This window comes from Aptenodytes patagonicus, chromosome 6, assembly GCF_965638725.1.
Source record: "Aptenodytes patagonicus chromosome 6, bAptPat1.pri.cur, whole genome shotgun sequence".
Taxonomy (NCBI): Eukaryota; Metazoa; Chordata; class Aves; order Sphenisciformes; family Spheniscidae; genus Aptenodytes; species Aptenodytes patagonicus.
The window spans coordinates 57,433,283-57,455,605 of record NC_134954.1 but is presented as its reverse complement, the minus strand read 5'-3'; the positions used below and the strand labels follow the sequence as shown (position 1 = coordinate 57,455,605).

At 44.8% G+C, this 22,323-nt stretch overlaps 1 protein-coding gene across 3 annotated transcripts in view; it reads left to right on the top strand.

The window, feature by feature from the left end:
* LOC143162415 (unconventional myosin-X-like) overlaps positions 1-22,323 on the top strand; it is a 94,599-nt gene that overhangs the window by 40,684 nt on the left and 31,592 nt on the right. For all 3 annotated transcript variants that reach the window (XM_076342789.1, XM_076342790.1, XM_076342791.1), the window contains 9 exons: positions 2,184-2,250; positions 2,711-2,803; positions 6,488-6,556; positions 7,439-7,521; positions 9,030-9,138; positions 9,832-9,912; positions 10,923-11,047; positions 11,844-11,958; positions 17,893-17,999. In XM_076342789.1, the coding sequence (XP_076198904.1) occupies positions 2,184-2,250; positions 2,711-2,803; positions 6,488-6,556; positions 7,439-7,521; positions 9,030-9,138; positions 9,832-9,912; positions 10,923-11,047; positions 11,844-11,958; positions 17,893-17,999 (849 nt within the window). The remainder of the gene's footprint in view (positions 1-2,183; positions 2,251-2,710; positions 2,804-6,487; positions 6,557-7,438; positions 7,522-9,029; positions 9,139-9,831; positions 9,913-10,922; positions 11,048-11,843; positions 11,959-17,892; positions 18,000-22,323) is intronic.

Genomic DNA, 22,323 nt, shown 5'->3' with positions numbered 1-22,323 from the left:
GGGAGTGGCCCCCCATTGCTTTCATGGGTGGTAGAATGCAGGACATCATTCCTCCTTTGTGGTCGCCAGTCCGTACTGCTAAGGCAGGAGAGGCAGCTGGGCCTTAGTGCAACCCTGACTGTGGATGTGTGTCTGTAAGCGCTGTCCATGTGCTTTGCCAGCATAGGTCACTTGTCTCCAAACAAAAGATTCCCTTCTATCTCTCAGCTGAATTGGAAGATCTTGGGCTTTAACCCATTAGAACACATGGTCACTGTCCTTATTACTGACTTCAGCAATGATTTACCTAAGGTAGTGGTGTTGTTATGCGGGTGGAATCTTGGTGTGCAAAAAGTAAAGTCCCTAAAGATAGATGGATAGATACCCGACAGCTCTTTCTGTCCTAGAGATTCCTTTGCTGTGAAAAGGGCTCTTTTCCTCAGCAAGGAGATTTAAATCGGGCTGTTTCCTGAGCTTAAAGAGCATGGAGCCTTCTGCACAGCTGTTTCTCTTCCGTGGGCTTCATATTGGATTGTATTTTGTGAAGTACCTGGGATGTTCTAGAGTATTTCTGCTTCTAGAGAAGGCTGCTAGACAAATAATTCAGTTCTTGCTCTGAAACAGAAGCCTTTATGTTTGTGAATGAAGCAATTGAATAGGGTCAGTGAGGGCAAATGAGAGCAGCCTTGTAAAAGGAGGCTGTTGAATAGGCAATTCATGAAATTCTAAAGATTACAAAACTGCAAGGCTATTTATGCACTCACTCGCTTCTCAGGCCAATCCCACCATTGCAGGAAGCTTGTGTTAAGAATGGTATCATCGTGACAAAAGATTTTTTCCTGATGATTACATAGGAGTTTAAGTTCTGTGGCTGAACTCTGGAAAGAACAAGAGAATTTTATTATTGACTACTCATCAAGTTATTCTAGGGTGATGTTATTAAAGCTCGTCTTTCACAGTATCAGCTCTGCTTCCTCAGGTTTAGTAAGTAGCTCCAAGTATTTCATCATTCGATTAGACAAGGGGTCTATGGCACTAGGGACAACTTGATTCATTTGTGATTTGATTTGTTTCAGAAAACTGCTCCCTTCAATTCTGGAAGGTCTTCTTGCTCTTAGAAGGAATCCAAGAGGTCTTTCTGTAAAAATATATGGCCTGTCTGACACCCATTGTTGCAAAAATCTGAAACACTGTGAACTGATATTTTTTTGTCATTAAGTGGATAAGATATTCTGTTTCCTGTGGGGGATAGATAGTTCTTTCCATTCTTCAGAAATTATTCCGGTTTGCTGCTTCCAACTGTTGCACACAGGTTTCTGAATGCTTTGAACCTGAAAGTATGAAGCCTAGGCTGAAGGGTTTGTAGACAACAGCTTCACTATCTTCAAAATGTTAGCCTTCACCTGAAAGGTGTCTGTATCAGAATGTCAGTAAGTAGCTTCACACATAACCTGCAGTCTTCCTTGGATTCCTGAGCAAGAGTTATTCCCAGGCTTCTCTGAATTCTGAAAACAGAAATGGCCTGTATTATGGGAGTATAAGAAGGTGGTAAGAGGCGGGGAAAACATATTCAGCACAGATTTACAGAATTTCATGAATGATTTTCAAAGCACACATCGCACTGCTGTACCTACATAGCTCCCATTCTGAAAGATGCAGGGCCACCCTGTAGGTCCCCTGCATGTCAGACCAAAGCTTATCTGTGTCACCCTCTTCAAAACTCTCCCTGAAAAGTTGCTCCTGTCTCTTCTTCTGGTGGACCAATGAATTGTGGTTCAGTCTTCTGGCAGATGTGCTTCAGGCCTGCTTTCCAGATTGGTGGGTCAGCAGTTGACTCTTGAAGCTGTGTAGCAAACTGTCCATCATCACCACCACTTGGGCTGATGCTCATCACTCCTGAAAGAGCAACTGAGAACAACTACAATTTCTTAGTGCTTGGTGTGGAATTTGCTCAATGACTACAAGATAAGCATCAGTCTAAATCACCGGGATGGATAAGAAAGGCTGTGTCCTACTTCCATCTCCTTGTGTTAGCAGTGCATAGTGTGTCCTATTCTTTTTCCTCAGCCATGGCAAAGCCTAATTCCTGCAAATTGTCTTGAGTCTCGGGACAGCTGTCGTGCTCAGCTGCTTCTGTTCTCCTGCACCTCAGGGCATTGGATCTTGCATTTCACATCTTTGTTCTGTTTGTTCTTGACTGTCAGGGAAGGGATAAACTGGGAAGCCATTGACTGGATGGATAATGCAGAGTGCCTGGACCTTATCGAGAAGGTGAGCAGTTATCTGTGACACTTTCCAGGGATCACAGCGGGGGCTGGTGATTGTCTGGAGACCTTCCCTGGGGTTTCTTGGTTTTAAAAACAAGTAGTTGCTTAGAATCTCTTCCCATTGTGACCTGGCAAAAGTATGAGCTGTTCTAGCCATAGTCCCAGCTCAAGAAAGCAGATCTCTGCTCATTGTTGAGAGTAAGCTTAGGGAGGGTTGTCATAGTTTTAGACAGGGAGCAGCGTTTAAGTAAAACCTTAATGTGAATTTTTTATAAATAATCTCTACTTATGTTGTGCTTGCTGAATGTATTGACAGGCCAGAATTCTGCTTTCAGTTCGAGCTTTGCTGGATTTAACTCAGGGGTTATTGCTCAATGTGCTGTCCAGATCTCCAGTTCTTGGCTTGGTGCTGTGTAGTTAGAGCTTTTGCTGACTGTAAAAGCCTGTCTCTTGTTTGGCTGTAGAAACTGGGTCTACTGGCTTTGGTGAATGAAGAGAGTCGGTTCCCCAAAGGCACAGACAACACCCTTCTGGAAAAACTTCACAGCCAGCATATGGTAAGTAAGAAAATAACCCGACAGGCAAATAATCAGTATGTTAGCCCCATCAGCATTTCAAAAACGAAAGTGAAGGTTTTGTTGATGTAAAAAATGTGCTTTGTGCAGGAAATCTAAAATGCCTTAGGCCCAAACCTGCGTGTGTTTAATAAGGCTGCACTGAACAAAAGTAGTATGTGAAGAAACCTGCAAATGGTCTCTTGCACACATAGAGAGAGGGAGCGTGCCTTCCACAGGCTATGGGTAGAGGAGATTTGAATTTGTAGCATGGGATGGAGGTCAGGTTCTGCTGGTCTGTGACGGGACACGAGGCAGCACCCCAGGCACAGGATGCGGCTGCACAGTGTGCTTGGGTTTCTCCTGCCAGCTGACTCACAGGAGTCTGCTCCACAGCACATCAAATCTCTGTCTCCTGGGGCTGGGGATGGCTTTTGTTTCATGACTTTTAATGAAAGTTCTCTTATTGTTCCTAATTAATTAAATTCTTTCCTCCTCTTGTATTCTGCACACAGCAGTAGAAGGGCTTTTTCATGCAGGTCAGAAAGTTATCCTGGGGACACAGAAACCACAGTGAGATTGCTGTAGCAATCTCTTACCCTGTCTCTAGTACAGCCAACACTCTGTTCTTAATAGCAAATAGACTGAAAACAAAACATATTAAACCCTATAGCATGCACTTAGGGAATAATTTACTACTTTAGTAAGAACATTGTCAGCTTATATGTTTCCTAGGCCTCTAATTCAGGCTTCATCCAAGCCTGAAAACATACAAATTTGTATCCTTTATCAGACAATTTTTTTTTAATTGGCATAGATGCAGATATCCTCATTTTTCATATTTGCATCTAACTCTGCTAGCAATACTCATGACTACAAATTGGACACAATAGCAATGACTTCTGGTTGGCTATTTACGCATAGTTTTGTGGAAATATTTCCTTTCTTTAGGCTTAAATTGATGCCTTCAATTTAGTCCGCTGTGGCTTTCCCTTGTATTAGAGGTCAAGGTATATGAGAATGCCTGATTTACCTTTTTTATTGTTGTTGGTATTTTGTTAACTTTTAATATAGAACTTATGAATATTTTTAATACACCACTTCTTTTGAATTTTCTTTCTGAACTGCCCCAACCTCTTCAGTTTGTCTCCAAATGGAGAAATTTCAAAGCTCCTCCTTCTTTCTGCTGTTTGTCTCTGAACTCCTCTACATCTTTTCTCTATTCTTTTCTGAGATAAATAATCAGACCAGAATGCAGTTCCCTTGGTAAGAAAGTACCTGTGGTTTATTGTACAGCAGCATGAGACTGTTAGTATTATTTTGCATTCCTTTATACCCCACAACATTTTGGTTGCTATTTTTGTTGATTTCTGTGCATTGAGTAGCCTTTTGATTAAGCTGTTCATAGTGTCACCTCTGTCTGCTTTGAGGGGATAGCAGTTAATGTGGAACCCTAGGGAGCTTACAAGAGATGGCAGAGTCTGAGGAGTTGGAGTGCAGGGAGGAATAATGAAGTAGATAGTGCTCTAGGGTTTGCATTTTTTAAAGGTGAAAGTGTTTTTTGTATCAGTTAAAGTCTCTAGTGCTGGCCAGAAGAGCACTGGAAGGCATCCAGCCAGCATAGCTGGAAAGCCTGAAGGACCTTGTAAGAGAACTAGCCCTCTTCTCTGTGTTTTCTGTGGATTGCAATAGGCTTAAGGAGGAAAAGCATAGAGCTGGGATTTAAGAGAATATGACCTCTGATACAACTGGGGAGAGGAGCAAATGGGAGCAATGGGAGAAGGAACCAGAAGTGTTGGAGGCACGGGTGAAATGTATGGGCTTTGTAGAGAGGGAGAGGAGAGGAGGGTGCCAATCCACATGAGAGAGTCAGTAACAGTCATGTTTGGAGTGGAAGAGAGGGAAGTTTGTGGCTGGAAAAAGATGACTGGATTGGGGAAAGGGAAGAGCAAAGAAATGGGGTCAATTTGAAAAGGAAAAAAGGCAATGAAAAAGTTTTCAATAGCACTAACAAATTGTCAGGGTCAGAAGCCATCCACCCAATACTGCTAAGAGAACTTGAAGATGAAAGAGCTGAATTACTAACAGTATTGTGCAACATCTTACTTAAAATTTTCTTAGTACTTGTATCTGAGAAGGTGGGAAATTATTTTAATTTTTAGAAAGTATTCTAGGAAATTATAGGCCTGTAATCCTTATCTCACTATTGGGCAAATTCACAGAATGTAAATGGTCAGTTACCTCAATGGAGTGAGGCCTGTAAGACTGTCCCATACAAGCACTGAGATGGCAGTTTTTTGATGATTCATGGGGCAAGGCTGGACTGTGAGGGGCCTTATGAGACAGACTGGGTTGTAAAATGAAAAGCAGTGTAGGTAAATGTAAAATGGTGTGTCTGAAGGAAAACAGTCCCAGTTTCACATTTGAAATGATGGGCCCTGAGCTGATCGCTGCTCTTCAGGAGCAAGACCCAGACAGATGCTGTGATGGATAGTTCCATGGAAACATCAGCACAGTGCTCAGTAGTAATAAAAAACCCAGATCAAGTATTAGAAATTCCTAGGAAAGAAACAGAATAAAAGCAGAAAACATTGTTATGGCACTGTATAATCCATGGATCACCTGCACTTTGAACAGTGTACAGCACTGGGCCCCTCAACTCAAGAAGGGGTTATATCAGATCTGATAAACAACAGGTCTGGGACAGCTTCAGTGTTATGGAAAACTATGTTGAAGGGACCCTGCAGTGTGGAGAAAAGATGACTTAGGGGGGATGTGGTGGGTTTAAAGGTCACACATGGCTCAGAGAAGACAAATGGCACTAAAGGGAGCCAGGCTTAAAACCAACCAGCTGTAGTTCCCTGTGTGGTTGGTTGAGAGCTCCCTGCGAAAGGACACTCTGGATGCAGGAAGTCTGCATGGGTTCAGGTGTGGAATGGGCAAGTATTTCAAAGAGAAATCCACTTGGGGTTACTAGTTAGGCAGGCCTCATGAAAATAATTGGAGTTTGAGAGAGTATTAGGATGAAAGTATCATTTGCTTGCCTTATCCTTACTGTACCCTATATAGCCACTGCTGGAGGCAGAATACTCAGCTGCGTGGACTATTGGTCTCAAGCAGCACGCTTGTTCTTACATAGTTAACGGTTTTCATAGAACAGAGAAAGGAGGGGGAAAATCAGAGAGTAGAACAGCTAGTAAGAGAAAGAAAAAATGAATATTGAAAAAAGGGGAAGAGAGGTGCAAAGAAAGATGAAATATAGAGGAAGACAGGAGATTGGTATGATATTTTCTTTGACAAAGAAAAGATGTGTAGGTGTTCTGCAAAGCTGCCATCTTCCCTGCATCCTGATCCCATGTCCTGCACCACAGGGTTTGTGTGGAGCCCAGTCTCCTCAGGTGTCAGACACGCAAGAATTAACATTTCATCCATGGCATGCCTGCCCAACCTTGATTCTGCAAGCCCTTGCTCACATGAGGAATGCCTTGAAGGGCTGGATTTTTCCATCTTACTGGAATAACATATTTGTAATGTAACTGCAGATAGCTGCAGCAGATGTGGTCGGGCTCTGAAACAGCTAAGGTCCTTGCCCATCCCAGTGTTGTCATAGTCATGGCAGAGTTCCTGACTGAGCCTATTTATTCTTACACCGGCATTATAAGACAACTTCTTTTTCTTTCATTTCAGAGCAACCACTACTACGTGAAGCCTCGGGTAACAGACCATCAGTTTGGCATAAGACATTATGCTGGGGAGGTAGGTGTTCATGGTGTATCTGTGAGATGCTTGGTGTATCTTGGGCTTGAGGTCCTGGATTTTAGATTGCAAAAATCAAGAATATCTCTGAGAGCTGTGTGTTTCCGCACAGTTAGTGCCCCATACCAGAGCACAGGGAATGTGATGGGCTTACAATAGCATGTCATTCTCCAGTACTATATTCTGCAGCTTGGACGTTTATTTCAGTTTCTCAGGTAACTTTTGGTTTGGGGGATAAACTCCTCTTTACTTCTGTTATTCATGTTGTCTTTTCTTGGACATTCACAAACAAACAAAACCCGAAGTAAAAGTCGCAAGGAAAATTTTACTTTTGGGGAGGAGGAGAAAAGGCTAAATACCTATTGCAAAAAAGAAAAGGTCTCCAAGCCTTCAAGGTTAAATGCTGCTCTTTGTTGTGGAGAGATATGGAGCAGATGGAGGTGTGTCAAGGGAGGGCACCTGCACGCTAAAGAAGGGCTAACGTCCTCCTAGAATCATATCTATCTGCTGAGCACTAGTGGTTGGGAGGTCAGGGCATTGGGTGGCATAGTTAGTATTTCCTGAAGCAAATGGAGTACCTCACACCTTGCAGAGGATTTCCCCACACACACAGCCCAGGCAAATCTCTGCAGCTGTTTCACTTCACTCCTGTTTTTGAGGGGGTTTTGTGGTTTGTTTTTTTTTTTAATTGATGGCTAAAAGCCACTTTCTTGCCAGTAACTGCAGAGCTCTGGAGCTCTTTGACCCCAAAAATTCAGATCTTGGCACGTGCCTGCATCGTTACTGTGTAGCTCTGCTGGAGGTCTTGTATATTGGCATGTTAATGTAGAAATGCTTAATGATTTGTACGGCATTGTTCTAGTGGCTCTGTCTGCGTTGCAGGTGCTATATGATGTGAGAGGCTTTCTGGAGAAGAACAGAGATACCTTTCGAGATGACATTTTAAACATGCTGAAAGACAGCAGGTATGCCCCCCTTATGCTTGTGAGGAGGCCACATCTGTTTGGCTGGACTAAGCCACATTCATGTAATAACCAGACCAAGGAAAGCAGTTGCTTTTGTCTGAGCATCAGGCATCATTCTTTATCATTCTTCTCTTTGTGCTTAAGTGTCCTGGCAAAAGAAAGGAGAGCTGGAGAAGTCAGATGAGGCACAGATTTAATCAGTGCTCCTGTTGTCCCAGTTTTGAAAAGACCTATAAAAGCGTGACAGAAATCCCTCCAGGCAATGCTAGTTTTCTCCCTCCTCTCTTCTCCCTTTCCTCTTCTTCCTCTTACCTCCCTGTCCTAACAATGGCAAATTTGCCCCTGAACGAGTCAAGGCTCTTTGCCATGCTGTCAAATGCCAGCCTTTGTACAGAGGCTGCTTGTTTTCCAGCCTGCTTGTTAGTGGAGAGCTCCCATCCTTATCCTGAGCCAGACTGAGCCCTTGCTGTGGGACCGGGCATGGCCCCTAATATATCCCAGTGCTGCAACATGACCCTAGAGAAATGAGCTGTCTTTGACCTTGAGCAAGGTCTGAAAGACAGAGGTGGGGCCTAGTAGAAGGAGAGAAGCATTTAATAACATGGCGGACCCTAGAAGTTTTTGAGTAGCAACTCTACCAGATGCCTCTTACCACAGTCTATGTATTGCCTTTGGGCTCCAGCCTGATGAGACTGTTTCAGAATTGCATCTTCTCTCAACCCTGCTGCAGAGTTTGCACTGTGAGCAGCCTTGAAACAACCTGAGGGAGCTGAAAGTATGAGCTGCTCGTAGCTGCCTTACTTGGACACTGGCATCTGGGGAACATTTTACACAGGGCTTGAAGCCAGAATTGTGGTCATCATTGTCCGGCATAATAGAAGGACTCAGGGTTTTTCAACAAGCCAGAAAGGGAAATTCTGCTAGAAGCAGTCATAAAATAAACTGGCACAAGCAGTGCTGGAGAACTTTGTGCAACTTCCTAAGAACCAGGACCACTGTCTAAGGAGTGGCAAAATGGTGGAAGATTTACTAGAGCTGACCTACACTGAGGGTAGCTCTAGAAGTCCTCTGGCCACAGAAGGGCTGTGGTTGCAATTGCATGAGCATGTCATGGGTGCTAGCCATGAGAGCTAGGTTGGGAGGGGCATGACAGCACACAGTCTAGCTGGAGTACCTTCAAGGTAGTTTTGCCTGAGGGGAGGTGTCCTAGCCAGAATGGAGATCTTCCTTTGTGTAATATCCTGCTTGACAGTGTGAGATGGGGTTTCTGGCTTTGCAGCCGAGTGTGGCATTCAGGGCAGCCCACGGAGTCTGGGCAGCCGCATTGAAAGTATTAATTTCCTCACTGAAATGCCCAGCTGAACTGCCTCATGCAGCCACTCTGTGGCACAGCAGGAATAAAAATGAGGTGTTTCACACTGGGACAGGGCAGTAGCTGAGAATGAGAGCCATCTTCTCACAGGTGGTGCGTATCTTGCATCATCTTTAAGTCTTTTCTTCTCCCTTAGGCTGGACTTCATCTATGACCTTTTCGAAAGAGTCTGCAGTCGTTGCAGTGAAGAGACACTGAAGATGGGCACCCAGAGGCGCAGACCGACTGTCAGTTCCCAGTTCAGGGTAGGATGTTTTCCAAGAGAGCAGCAGGCTTCTGGGGAGGAGCAGATGGGTAAAGCAAGGCCTGCAGCCAAGAGGAGTCATTCATCCTTGTTTTGTGTCCAGCACTATGCAGGAATGTTGTCGTGCTAAAAAAAGACAGTGCCACTGCCCCAAGGATTTCTGTCTGGTGTAAAATGTGAGATGCTAAGACTGAGCAGGGTGGCAGAGGAAAAGAATACTTTGCTAAGTATATGAAGTTCTTGAGGTTTTTTGATCTTTCACATTGGTTTGGTGTTTCAGCTAAGTGTATGTGTCCTTTTAGGCCACATCTTTTACAGGGATAGTGGCAATTCCAATAAAACCTTATTGGGGTGACCTTGCAGGTATGAATCTCACACCCCTAGATTGCCTGCAAACCTTCTGTTAGTTTCACAGTTTTAGTTTCCTATATTTAAAGTTTGAGAGACTTGCAAAAATAACTCACATCAACTATACAGCTCTGAGAACAAGGATGGCCATGTAAACAATATTAGAGTAAACTAACTGTGGGTATGTTTCAGACAGGAAGGGATCTCCTCGGTTATTAAAGTTTTGATAGGCAGAGTCAAAGGACATTAGGAATGGGAGGGCTGCATGAAGACCCTACTGCATCAAATGTAGCCACTTCCCTCCTGTAGTGACTGATCCTTTGGGTTTTGTCTTGCTGCTTTTTAGGATTCTCTCCATTCCCTGATGGCCACGCTTAGTACTTCCAACCCATTCTTCATCCGCTGCATCAAACCAAATACAGAAAAGGCAAGTCTGTCTTCCAGCAAGATATATGCATGCGACACAGGCCTTCATGAGCGCTCATTTGCACAAACGCCTGACAGGTGCCTCTGTCAGGGTCCAAACTGAGCATAAGAGCAGTTCTCCCTCACCTTCCCTTTTTCCTTCTGGTTGTTTTATAGTTGAGGAAAAATACACCCTCCTCCTGGTAATCAGATGAAAAGACTGCATGCTGAGTATGATATGATATAGCCATTCCCGCCTCTTTCTGTGCTTATGAAGCCTGGAAGATGAACCAGGCTTGTGCAGAGCCCAGAGCTGTGGTAGAAGAAGCAATTGCTCCTGTTTGTGGTGCCTGTAGACAATTTGTTCTGGAATGCAGAGCTTGTGCGGTAGGAAGCATCTCCTGCAGATCCCTGGCTCTCAGGCAGAGGAGGTGGACGCTTCATGAGCAAGTCACAGTGCTTAGAGACAGGCTGGCTCTCACTTGTATTGTGAACTGTGACGGGAGGATATGCTGCTAACTACATTGTGTGGGGAGCTCTGAACTGATCATTTTTTTGTGTGTGTTTTGAAACCGTGTATGATATGGCAGAGGAAAGCCTGATGGGGGTTTTATGCCAGAAAGGAATTCTGCAGTTTGTCTCCAGTTTGACTGGAGAGAGACTGCAAAGAGAACTGAGTCATAGTTCTGCATTTTGTATGTGTTAATGTGTTATATCATTGCTTTACTGCCATGATCCATGACAGCAGTCTGCAGACTGTTTTTTTCCAGGATCTGCCCAACTCCCTTTCGTCCCTTTTTCTGCACCATGCAGTGTTGCGAGGTTGCTCTCCCCTTGACCCAAACTTCCCCCTTTTCACCTGGCATGCCCAAATATGCAGGGTTGACTTTCTACAGAGAAAGGGATATACAGCCCGTGACTGACTGTGCTCAGAGAAACAGTCACTGTTCAAGTCAGCAAAGAAGTAATACCAAGATCAACACTTACTCTGTCTCTCTTCTTATTTGTTTTTGAATCTGGATCATTATGTAGGCACCGAACCTCTTCAGTCCAGATGTGGTGCTAAATCAGCTCCGGTACTCAGGGATGCTGGAGACAGTGAAAGTTCGGAGAGCAGGTTTCCCTATACGGCGCCTTTTCCAGGACTTTCTCAGCAGGTAATTGCTATCATTGTACCACATGCTGTAACAGCCCCAAGGTATACGATTCTATATGTTTGTTCCTTCTATAACTGCTGTTACTGATATGGATCATTTGTGGGATGGTTTTCTAACCATGCCCTTATTGCCCATATCATAGACTCATTTGGAAGTCCTTTTGGAGACTTGCCTTTAGGGTAAAAGTCAGAATGGAAAAATAGCCAGACGGTCCATTTTTTAAATTTTTTTTTTGTAGCTTTGCCATAGATTTGCTTGTGTGATGCTGTGAAACCCAGCTGGTCATAATATGTAAAAAGAAAATATCATACTTAAAACCTTTAATCTGGCAGGCTGAAGCAAATTTTAATGGACAGTATAGTTGATGATTAATATTGGAAAGAGTGATTATTTCTTTTAATTAGCTGCATCAAAAGGATATCTTGAAGTTTAAGGCTAGAAGGGACCATTGAACATTGCTTCCTTTGTCTCTTGGAGCATTAAATGCCACCCCTATACTGAACAAAATAACTTGTGTCTGATGAAAGCACATTTCAGAAAGACAAAGTTGTTCTTTGCTGAAGAATGCTGTTGAGTTTGTATTTTATTACTGGGATTGCAACAATAATTGCCAGTGTGGTAGGAACAGATAAAGGTTGGGGGATGGAAATTTCCAAATTGAAAGGCAAACATGAAGAAGGGAGGTCCCAGAGGAAGAAGGACTAATGGGAGGAGGATAATTAGAGTTAAAAGATTGGGGGGGTGGGGGATGGGTTACTGTCATACATAGTCTCATGAGATTTTGTTTGGTTCTTAGGTACAAGATGCTTGTGAAGGAGCCAAGTTTCTCAGACAACAGCAAAGCTGTGTGTGCAGGCTTTCTTCAGACCTATGACAGCAGCAAGAAAGAATGGCAGTTGGGTAAAACCAAGGTACTTCATCAGTGTCGGGCAGGGTATGGCTTTGTTCCAGCTGCAAGGAGATGCAATTGCATCTGGTGAGGTTCAAGCCAGTAGAAAGGGCAAAGTAGTGATCACCCTTTAAATACATTGGACTGAGCCACTGACCTGTAGCACCTCAAATATTACCCGTGTTATGTACCTAGAGATGTGGAAGGCTTTTTGATTTTGTCTAAACTCCTTCTCATTGACCAAGCCAGATTGATTTTGTTGTGTCTGATCCAATTTAAGGAACCAAGGAGAACAAGCATGGGTGTCATTGTATGCAATTGCAATGTGTGCCATTAACTCTTGCTTCTTGTGCCAGATACTTTGCTCTGCTTGGCTAACCGAAATTCTTGCAGGAGGCAGTGAGCTGCTGCTTGGTATATTTCAAAACTGTGAATAGGTAGCTAGATCACCAGATGTGTGACGGCCTTCTGCTGTGGAAGCTCAGCTGATGGTTTATGCAGTTAGCCCAGATGCTAGCACACATTTTCTAGGAAAAGGTATCCAAATGCTTCTCCCCACTTGCATAATTTGGATTTTGCTTCTGTTTTGGTGAATGTTTAACACTTCTTTCTTGCCTGGTATAGTCTGGATTTTGGGGGGGAGGGGGAGTTGTTTTTTTTTTTCTCCAGACATCCAGCTGGAAATGTACCATTATCTTTCATTTAATGAGGAGGGAGCTGGGTGTTTCAGTCTGAGTTTTTTCAAGCTTTGAGACAGCTTCACACAGAAATCTATGTGAGCGTTGTGAGTATATTGCTGTAGAAATCTGTCTCTATCACAACTTTCCAGATACTGTAGTGAATTCTTCAAAGAATATTCCAAGATGGATGGTGTCCAGTGCAGACAGCATTTCTAATTAGTGGGTATGCAGTTCATATCCGGAGCAGATAGTGGTCCATCGAAGCAACTTTTCTTGCATTTTTTGCCCTTAAGCCTTCAAAAAAGTAGTTCAGAATATTTCCAGGGTCACAATGGAACTGGAGGTGATTCTAGTAAAAATTCACATTTAATTTGTCCAGCAGATCAAATAATTATATTTGTTGCTTTGAGCAATCATTTCTTAATGAGCGGATAGACTATAATGTTTCTTAGAGAGCGAGATCTCTCCCCTTCTTAGAGGAGTGGTGGTAGTCTGGGCTATGAACTCTATGTGACAACCAAGGAAACCACTGGCCATTGCTGTGGGAAGCAGATGTGTAAACCTGAAGTTTCTAAGGCCTTCCTTCACATGCCTCCGCTGATGTTCGAGAAAGAAGGTTTTATCACTTAGCTGTATTTCCACTCTATGATTGAAGTGTTCCCCATCTCTGATTTGGGAATCTGGTGTCTCCTCACTGGCCCCTGCAAACCAGGAAGCATTTCAGTCATTCTTGTCCCTAGATGACCCACACTGCTGGGGTGGCTGCCAGTCTCACAGCATTTTAGTGTTAAAGCCTGTGTGGAGTGTGTGTGTGTTGCAGAGCTGCTTGTGCCTGGGAAGCTTTAGAAAAGAGGTGGTTAGAGCTGGTAAACATTGAGTTTTAACTTTCTTCCTAGCATGACAAGAGATGGAAGATTGCTGGGCTACAGGAAGGGCAGCAGGGAAATGCATGTGAGGACCAAACTCACATGCATATACTCACCTTTTAGAGTATAAAAGGTTATAAGCTATATAGCTGGAGTCCACGGACTACAACAGACTGACGACAAGCAGGAAATCCAGGCTGCTTTGAGTCCTTGGCAGCAATAGGATCCCTTTTCTCTTTAGTCCCTGTTGTGCATCCTGAAGGACTGAGTCCATCTGTGTGTTTTCACTCACTCCTTGACCTGCACGAACAAATTCTTTTGGAAAAACAATATAGGTGGTAAATTGTGGCAAACAAAATGTGTTTGTATTTTGCCAAAAACACTGGACGTACTCTAATGTAATTTTTTTGAACAATTCTGTCCTATAAACTAAAACTTGGCTGAGGAGCTGTATGCAGCATGTTGGTAAACAGCATTCTCTCTGCTAGGGCACTGGTTGCTGTCGGGTCTGAATATTGTGGGAAGAAAGAAATGATTAAGAATGGCAGTCTTCGTATCTCTTTATTTCTTTATGACTGAGAAGGAAAATTGAAAGGAGTTGGGAAGCAGCTGAGCCATCTTGTTTGGTTGTAGAAGTTATTTTATATTCGGCATGATTTGGATTAGAGACGTGTGTCCTGGTAGAGGGGAGCAGTTCTATTTATTCTAAAGAATATATCACTCCGAGGCTGTCCTGGCCTGTTCCACCCTTGCTGCCATGCTGAATGGCTGGCCAGCCCCTGGCTGCTCCAAGGCGCTGTCACCATTGCCCTGCCATTTCATTCTTCAGATGAGTTGCCTGACTTTCTTTCCCATGCTCAGATGGTGGCAAAGCCATTTCATTGCTCCCTTGGAGGCCCCTCTTGCAACTCTGCTTTGTGACAGTGCCTCCAGAAAGCCTGCCCCTAGGAAAGCAGATAGCAGGGCGAGGCCGTGCAGAGCAGTGGTGCTTCCCGATAGTCCCTTCCCTGCTGCCTGTATCCAGCTGTTGTGTCTTGGTTTTGGATTACAAAGTGCTTTGTCTGCGTTCATGTTTTAGCTGGTGCTAGGTAACACAGGCCTGGAAAACTTGGGTCAATGAAAATAAGAGCCCTGATTTTTCCAGAGGTTTTCAGGTAAGGGTGAAGTGAAGCTACCAGCTAAGGGTGTAGGTCATTGTCCTGGAAAGGAAGTCCCCTGTGTGCCCTTGCTGCCACTTTTGCTGCTACAGGTGCAGCTCTGGGTACCCAGGTGGCGATTCCCAGAACTAACCTTGGCTTATGGAGTCAGGAGTAGCTACTGAAAAAGGTGTGACAGGCCAATGGGGATGTAACCTAGGAAGAAGTATAAGGGGTGGGTGAAGAGCAAGGCTTATAGAAGGAGGAATACTTCCTGCAAAATGAATGGAAGGATAATTATATCCCTAGCAATTGTTTGGAGGAGGAAGGAAAAGACTCTGTGAATTAGTGCAAGGGATTGTGAAGCTTGGGAAAGGAAATGGGGGAGGAAGGGCAGGATGATCTTTGTGTTTTTCATTAAGAATAGAGCAGCTGCTGTGCTGGCAATTGTCAAATTAATGTTTATAAGAGGTATTAATGTATATAAGGCTGTTTATTTCTGGTGGCATGGCAGAGATGAGGGCTTGGATGCAAACAAGCAGTGTGATGATGGAAGAGCTTGTGCTAAGGTGCCCTTGTCTTCACTGGGGATGTGCTGGGATGGAGCAGCAGCTTCTGTGCCCCTTTCCTCAGTGCACCTGGACCTTCTGCCATACTTGCCCATACCCACAACACAGATTTCCTAAGGCTGTTTAACACAGTAATTCTTGCTGTTTGAAAGCATTCATTTCCACATTTCAACCTGCTGTTTTGCAGGGCCTGTTTGAAGGAGGAGGTTTCTGTAGACTACTTGGCATCCAGGTCACAGTGACCCACTTCCTGCTTTCCCAGTGCTGTCCCCAAGAATCATATGATCCCACTTACGTACACATGGGTGCACACGCAGTTACATTTGTGTCTGCTGATCTACACGTAACCTTAACATGTTCACTGTTGCACTGATGGTGCATGCAGACATTGAGGTTGTGTGAGGAGCACTGTGGTGCTGCACTGGGGTTTAAAACTTGGCCAGTGTCTAACAGGAGCAGATATGATAGAAGTAACTTCATATGTTTTGTTTAATCATTCATTCCTCAGATGAAAGTGATCTCCTGTTTTCAGAAAGTGACTATGGATTATGACAAAGAAATGGCCACCTTCCAAATTATTTCCAAAAGGCATCAAAAATATTTCTGGATTTGAATACATTTTACTCTTCCTTGTCATCTACAGGAGTCTAAAAAAAACCTCAAAATGCCAATAGCTTATAACTAGATATTGTTATGCTATTGGAGATTAACCCCTCACTCTCAAGCACATATAGAAAACCCTATAAGATTAGGGTTGGGTCTTGTTGAACTCTGCATGCTTCAAAGTTAGCTTTTTTCCCCCCTTCTTACTGGCACAGCAAAGTCTATGCTTGCTAGCAAAATACTGGCGGACTGAATATTTTTGCCATTTGATGAAGATAATGGACTGAGACACTGTTTTGCTGGTTGCATTCTTGAAATGGGTGACTGCTACTTGGTTCTGGAATGTAATGGAAAGAGCAATCCCTGCCTCAAAGAAGTCTTTACAAGATTGTTAAGTTGACAGAGGGAGTGGATGTGCAACTTGCAGGGAAGGATGCTAGCTTCATGGTTGGCAGTACCTTGATAATGAACCTTCTTTTAAGGCTACCCACGGTTACTTAGTCATTACAAAACAGCTCGTTTCTTAAGGCCATCTTAATGGAAATGGCTCCTCAGGAGAAATTCGAGTCCAGGGAAGCCACTGGCAATGGGTACTAACCAAGGGAGAGGTTTCAGTGCATGGTGGTCATTGCAGAGGGAAAAAAGAGCCTAAATAAGTGATGAGGCCAAAAGCAGTGATGGAAGGGAAGGCATACAGAGACATAAGGGGAGGTAAGTGGGGAGGGGGAGAGTTTGTGCAGAACGCTGGACTAAATGACTGTTCAAATCTCTGAACGTCTCTCTGGCCTCTCAGCATAGCCACATGGATCCAATAAATTTGTAAGGGGTTTCTACTGATTAATGTAGTCCTGCAGATTGATGAGTGTCAGCTCACAGCCTGTGTTCACGGCAGTGCTTTAACAAGTGGGGCAGCACTTTCCTAGCGTAGTCTGTTCTGCTGCTGGCCCTGGCAGTGATTTAGCCAATGTCAGGCAGCAGGTCACACGAGCACGGCCATATGGCAGTTGCTGCTGTGACTGCAGCTTGTATGGACATACCTTAGCCAACTTTAATCTAGGCTGGGTACTGCTAGCAGTGTACCCACAGCACCATGGAGCTCCATGCAGGCTGCAGTCCATCTCAAAAAGCAAAGCATTTATTTCAGCAATTTAATGCTGAACTCTGTGCTAACATAATGCAAGCCAGCTGATTTAAAGTAGCTCAGATATGTCATCGCAATTCCTGTAAACGTGCCCTTATCTTGCTTGTATCTCAGTTCTTTTGTCTCTAAGATAGCACCGTCATCCCTCACACAAGCATTTAGCACTGAGCAGAGGTTTGAAATACAGGTGGTGGAAGATGCTTGAGAATTAAAATACTGGACACTGAAGTGCAATCAGTAATACTTGGCGACCTCTCCCATTGGGGCTCAGGTCCCCCTAATACATGCTGCATTGCTGAACCTTTTCAGCAAGGAAGCATCTCCACCTCAGAGTTTCTGGAGGTTGGTGGAGGGCTTCAGCTTCCACCCAGAGCCGGTGGACTGGGGTATGCTCAGCTTTGCACCTCGACAGGGTTTTTAGCTTTCGACTGTCTTCCATTATTAGGACTGCTGTTAAGATTGCTTCCTGGAGTCTAGAAACCTAAATGTTCCTCCCTTTCCTTGAAATGCGGAGGAGTTTCTTTGCAAAATATTTAATCACCCAAGTAGGTATCAGTGCCTGCTGCAGGGAGGTACTTGATCGTGCAGGGAAAGCGGTCAGCTGGGAAAGAGTTAATCACAGGCGCAAGCACAGGCTCTCCTCCTCCTCCCTCCTCTTTCCCTCCTTCCTCTGCTCCCTCCCTCTCTCTCTTTTAAGTCTTGACCACAGAGTGAGGGAGGCGGGGGTTGGGCACAGAGTTTGGCTCTTGTAGCTGCAGAACTTTTTCCCGGTGCTCTGAGTACGGGCACCCCGGGGCGAGGTGCCGAGGCCGGCGCTGGAGCGCCGGCAGCAGCGGCCGCGGGCGCCCGGACACAGAGCGCACTCTGCGCTGGTCAGCCGGGGATGAAATCTCCCGGCTCTCCCGGGGACTGACTTCTTTCCTCTCTTTGTGTTTATTGAAACTCCTCCCCGTGGCGTCAGGTTTTCCTGAAGGAAGCTCTTGAGCAGAAGCTGGAGAAGGATCGGGAAGAGGAGTTGAGGAAAGCAGCGATAGTCATCCAGGCCCACGTCTTGGGCTACATGGCAAGGTCAGTGCTGGGGGCTGCCCCACCATCCCTGTGCTTGCGTGCCTGGGTTGCCCCGACCCCCTGCTTTTCTCTCTAGTCCCCTCGCATCCCTCCCTTCTTCCCCTCCTGTATTCTAAGGGAGAGCTGCAGTATCTGCCCTCCCTGCTGGCATCAGTTCTGCTGAAACCTTTCTGCACCTTTGCCACCTCTTCTTCAATTCTGTGCACGCTTGCACCCTCCCTCAATAGGTCAGCAGGCTTCTGCAGGGACCTCTGTACCCATTGCTTGCCTCCGATGACACCTTTTCCTTGCCTTCAGGGCTCTCTTGGCTGGGCCCCGCTTATGCTTTGGGTCCCCTCCTTTTCCTTATGCCTGTCAACTCTGTTTTCTGCTCCCCCTGCAAATTGCTTCTTCCTCACTTGCAGCTCTGCCTTTGCTCGCCCTCTTTCCTCGCCCTGCCTGTTTGCCTCGTGATCTCCCTCTCCTTTTAATTAACTCTTCAGAATTGGTTTTTGGCCAGCTTTGCACCAGTAATCTCTTGCCGCTCCCTCTTGCACCTGACCCAGGGGAGGGTTGGGAGAACCAACTGCAGACAAACCACCCCTCCTCTGCCCCTCGCAGTCAGTGTAACAGCTGACTCCTTAATAGCTGTGGCATGCACGCTTAATCCCAGTAAGATGCTCTTTCCTGGCTGGTCTCTGCTCCAGACACCTGTCAGTCAGGGGTGTGAGGAGGTGAAATCCCTGGCCAGCAGAGCTGTTCTAGCAGGCACTTTTCTTAGAGCTCTAGTTACACCAGGTAGCTCATTTTGCATTGGGAAATGTGTGCAAGGGTTGTACCCTGCCTTGCCGATGTGGAACATCAGCAAAATACGCATTTGGTCTCGGGGGGCTTTTATTCATTTATTTATTTCCCTCTAGGAAGACAAATGAGCCAGCTCTATTGTTTGTACATGAGATTGCAAGTTCTTTGTGTCAGGGCCTCTGCTCTATTTTACTTTGTGTCTAGCATTTGGAGAGAGGGGTAGGGATTAGCACAGGAAAATTGATTTTTCTGGGAAACATCACTGCAGGCAAACTGGATTACTGCTTTTCTGAGTTCCTGGGAAGATAGCTGCTGCCCTGCAGGGCTGTGATGGAGACAGTGTCGCAGTAGTGTTCCTCTTGGCTAGAAATCTTGTGGTCCTCCAGTCTCCACAGATCTGAATTCCTCATCCCACGTGTTGCTCTTCTGAGTCTCATCTTTAAGAACAAGCTGTGCTTCTGCAGCCAGAGTGGAAATCCTCACAAGCAGCTGGAGGTAACTGGACTTTGCAGGGGAGGAGGGCAGGGAGTGAGGAAAGAGCCAGGGAGGGAGACTGGAAAACTTTTCTGTGAAGAGTTTCCAGTTGCACTGTACCTGTACTGGAGAAGGTCCAGCAAGAGGGAGGTCATCTGGGCCAGTGGTGAATGGTCTGTGCAGAGTTGGGCAGAGGTCAGGAGTACCAGTGTGCGCTGCCTTAAGCTCGATACCATTTCTGTTGGTTTTGCAAGGACAAGTGTATTTAAATTAATTTGGTCTCATGAAAAGTAGGTTGGCGAAGAAGGGTGCGTATGCCACAGGAAGGATTTTACAGGCTTCTCCCCCTTTGTGAACTTGTTCTGTGAGCCTGGAGGAACCAGTCCTAAGGGTGAGAACATTTTCTTTGCTCTCGTTCCCTGCAGCCTAGGATCTCTGACTGATCACTAAAATGTAAGACAAGAAAATCAAGTCCATTCAAATGACCCCATTTTTCGTAGCTAATTTGTGGAACTCTGAGCTGCAGGTAACAGCTTCACCAGCTAAAATATGCATAACTGTTCCCAGGCTTGCAGGATCCATGTACAAATTTGGCTGTGTCCCTGGATTCTGCAGGACCTTATTGCTCAGGGGAAAAGACAGTAGGAAATTATTCCATATAGCCCTGTGTTCTCTAGTCCTTGGAGGCATAACTGCTAACTACAGCTCATCGACAGAATAATTAACTAAATTCCAAATGCAGCATTGGAGCCTTGCAGCCACCCCACCTTCTCTTGTGATATATGGTCAGGATGTCTCCCAACTCCTCGGCATGGGCTGCAGGTTGAATTTCTTTGGCCAGTGCAAGAGGGTGAGTGGAAGGCTGAACAAGGGGAATGAAATTCACAGCCTGTGTGCAGCAATTCCAGCTGAAGGGCATCTGCAAGCTTGGCTGTGGTCATGAGGAATGAGGGGGCACTTCAGCCTGGCAGATTAGCAGGCAGAGCCGGCCTGTAGCTGGGCAGGGCTTGGCACATGTTGCACTTGAGAGAGTTTCTGGCAGATGCATTTTGTAAAAGTCAGAGTGCCCTTTTTGATGCACTTATATCTGCCTTGGCAGAGGGTGCGTGTGCAGCTGTTCACACCCCGTGTGCAGGGCACAGGGAGGACAGAGGGAGCAGGGGTGAGGGGATTGCAGCCCAGGAGCAATTAGTTTAAAACCTCCCACTTCTTATCACCTCTTCCCCTTCCTCCTCTTTTCTCTGTGCTTCCTCCCTTTGACTTAATACTTATGGAGAAGAGCGTGACCTCTGCACGCTACTGGTATTAGCATAACTCTCCTGATTTTCTTCACTACGCTGACATATCTGATGTGCAGGGTGGTGGCAAGCTGTCGGCATGGGTCCCTGTGGCCATTTGAAGGGGGTTTGATTGCCAGGAAGGGGATTTTGAGGTGTGCCTTTTCCTCAGGGGGTTGCAGAAGGTCTGTGGGAAGGATATGTGAGAATACTGTGCTATTTCCAGCGTGCTTTCTAGGACTGTAAGACCTCACAGGATTACTGTAGCCTGCTGGCCCAAGATCCTGTGTAACAGTCCCATAGAATTTCCCTCTGCAAATTCTGGTTTGGAGTAAAGAAGGTTTTGATTTGAATAATATCAATGATCATTTCCCTACAGCAAGATATTAAGGTGTCTAAATATATTCAATTACTTTAAAAAATGTCCACTTATTTCCAGCGTGAATAGACTTCAGCTTCAGGTCAATTAAATCTTGTTATGTCCACTGTTGGATAAATAGAAATGCCACCCAAAAATGTGGGTACTTTGACTGGGATCAAGCCTTTCCTTAGCTTTCTGTTTCTTAAGGTCGTGGAGCAAGCGCTCTCTGTCTATAAGCCAGGATTTCTGGTTCCAATCCTGCTTCCTCAGAAATCACTTGAGGGTCTAACATTGCTCTTGAAATGGAGGTGCTAACACTGAACATACGATAAAAGTAGTAGTGCAGTCCCCTTCTACACAGTATTTCTGCCTGCAAGTATAAGAACCCCAGTAGTATTTTTTTCTATAGCATTGTGTTGGGAGTTTGCCTTCACCTGATGATCCCCGTGGCCCCTAAATCCTTTTTTGACTTGCCGCTTCCTAACATAATCCCACATCAGGTGTGTTTGGCCTTTGGTTCTTCAGTAGAAGACCTTATGTTTGGCTCTTTTGAATTGTTTAATGTTTGCTTGAATCTAGCTTACAAATTGATCCAGATTACTGTGTAATAGTAACCCTTTTGTTATTTGCCCAGTTTGTGTATCATGTACAAACTTCCACCAGTGACTTTTTTTTCAGGTCCTTGATAAAAATATTCTATAATGCAGAGGCAAGAACTGACTTTTCTAGAACTTCAGTAGACTACAGAAATACTGAATGATGATTCTTTTCTTTTGGGGCCCTACCATGTTTTTTGGTTTTAAAGTATGGCAAAGTTGATTGATATAATTATTGTTTAAGCAAAATGTTGTGCAGTATATGTTTATGGCAGCCTGTTACAATGTTACATTCAGCAATCAGTATTGTCGTATCACTGTGTTTTCCCCCAAACAATATGATTAATGTGACCAGATCTATTTTTGCCCTGTTTTTGCGTTTCCTGGAGTAATTTGCTTTTGTCCACTTAAAAGATGGGGCAATATGCAACTTTGTTCTCATATAGTAAGGCCATTTGTATATTTTTATTATAATAAATCCACACTGAGTGATTATGCTAATTGCACAGTGTGTGTGATGTGCAATGCAAGGAGACTTTGGGCTAGTGGATCTTCTCTTTCCATGTGCCAAATATCTGTCCTTCATCCTCTGAGGGTCTTCACGAAAGTAGGTGCCCACGGAAACAAAGCAGTGGTAGATATAGGAGTGAGAAGAGTGAGGAGAATATGATTTACGGGTAGTGGCAGTAGGGGAACAGAAATTGTGTCATTTCTGAGCAATATTTTTCCAAATTCATTTTTCTGTGGATGTGGTAAGATTGGTCAATATACCAGGGCATGGTAAATGCAAAGCATGTATTGCTTCATGGCGCACTAAGTGTCTGGTTCTGTTT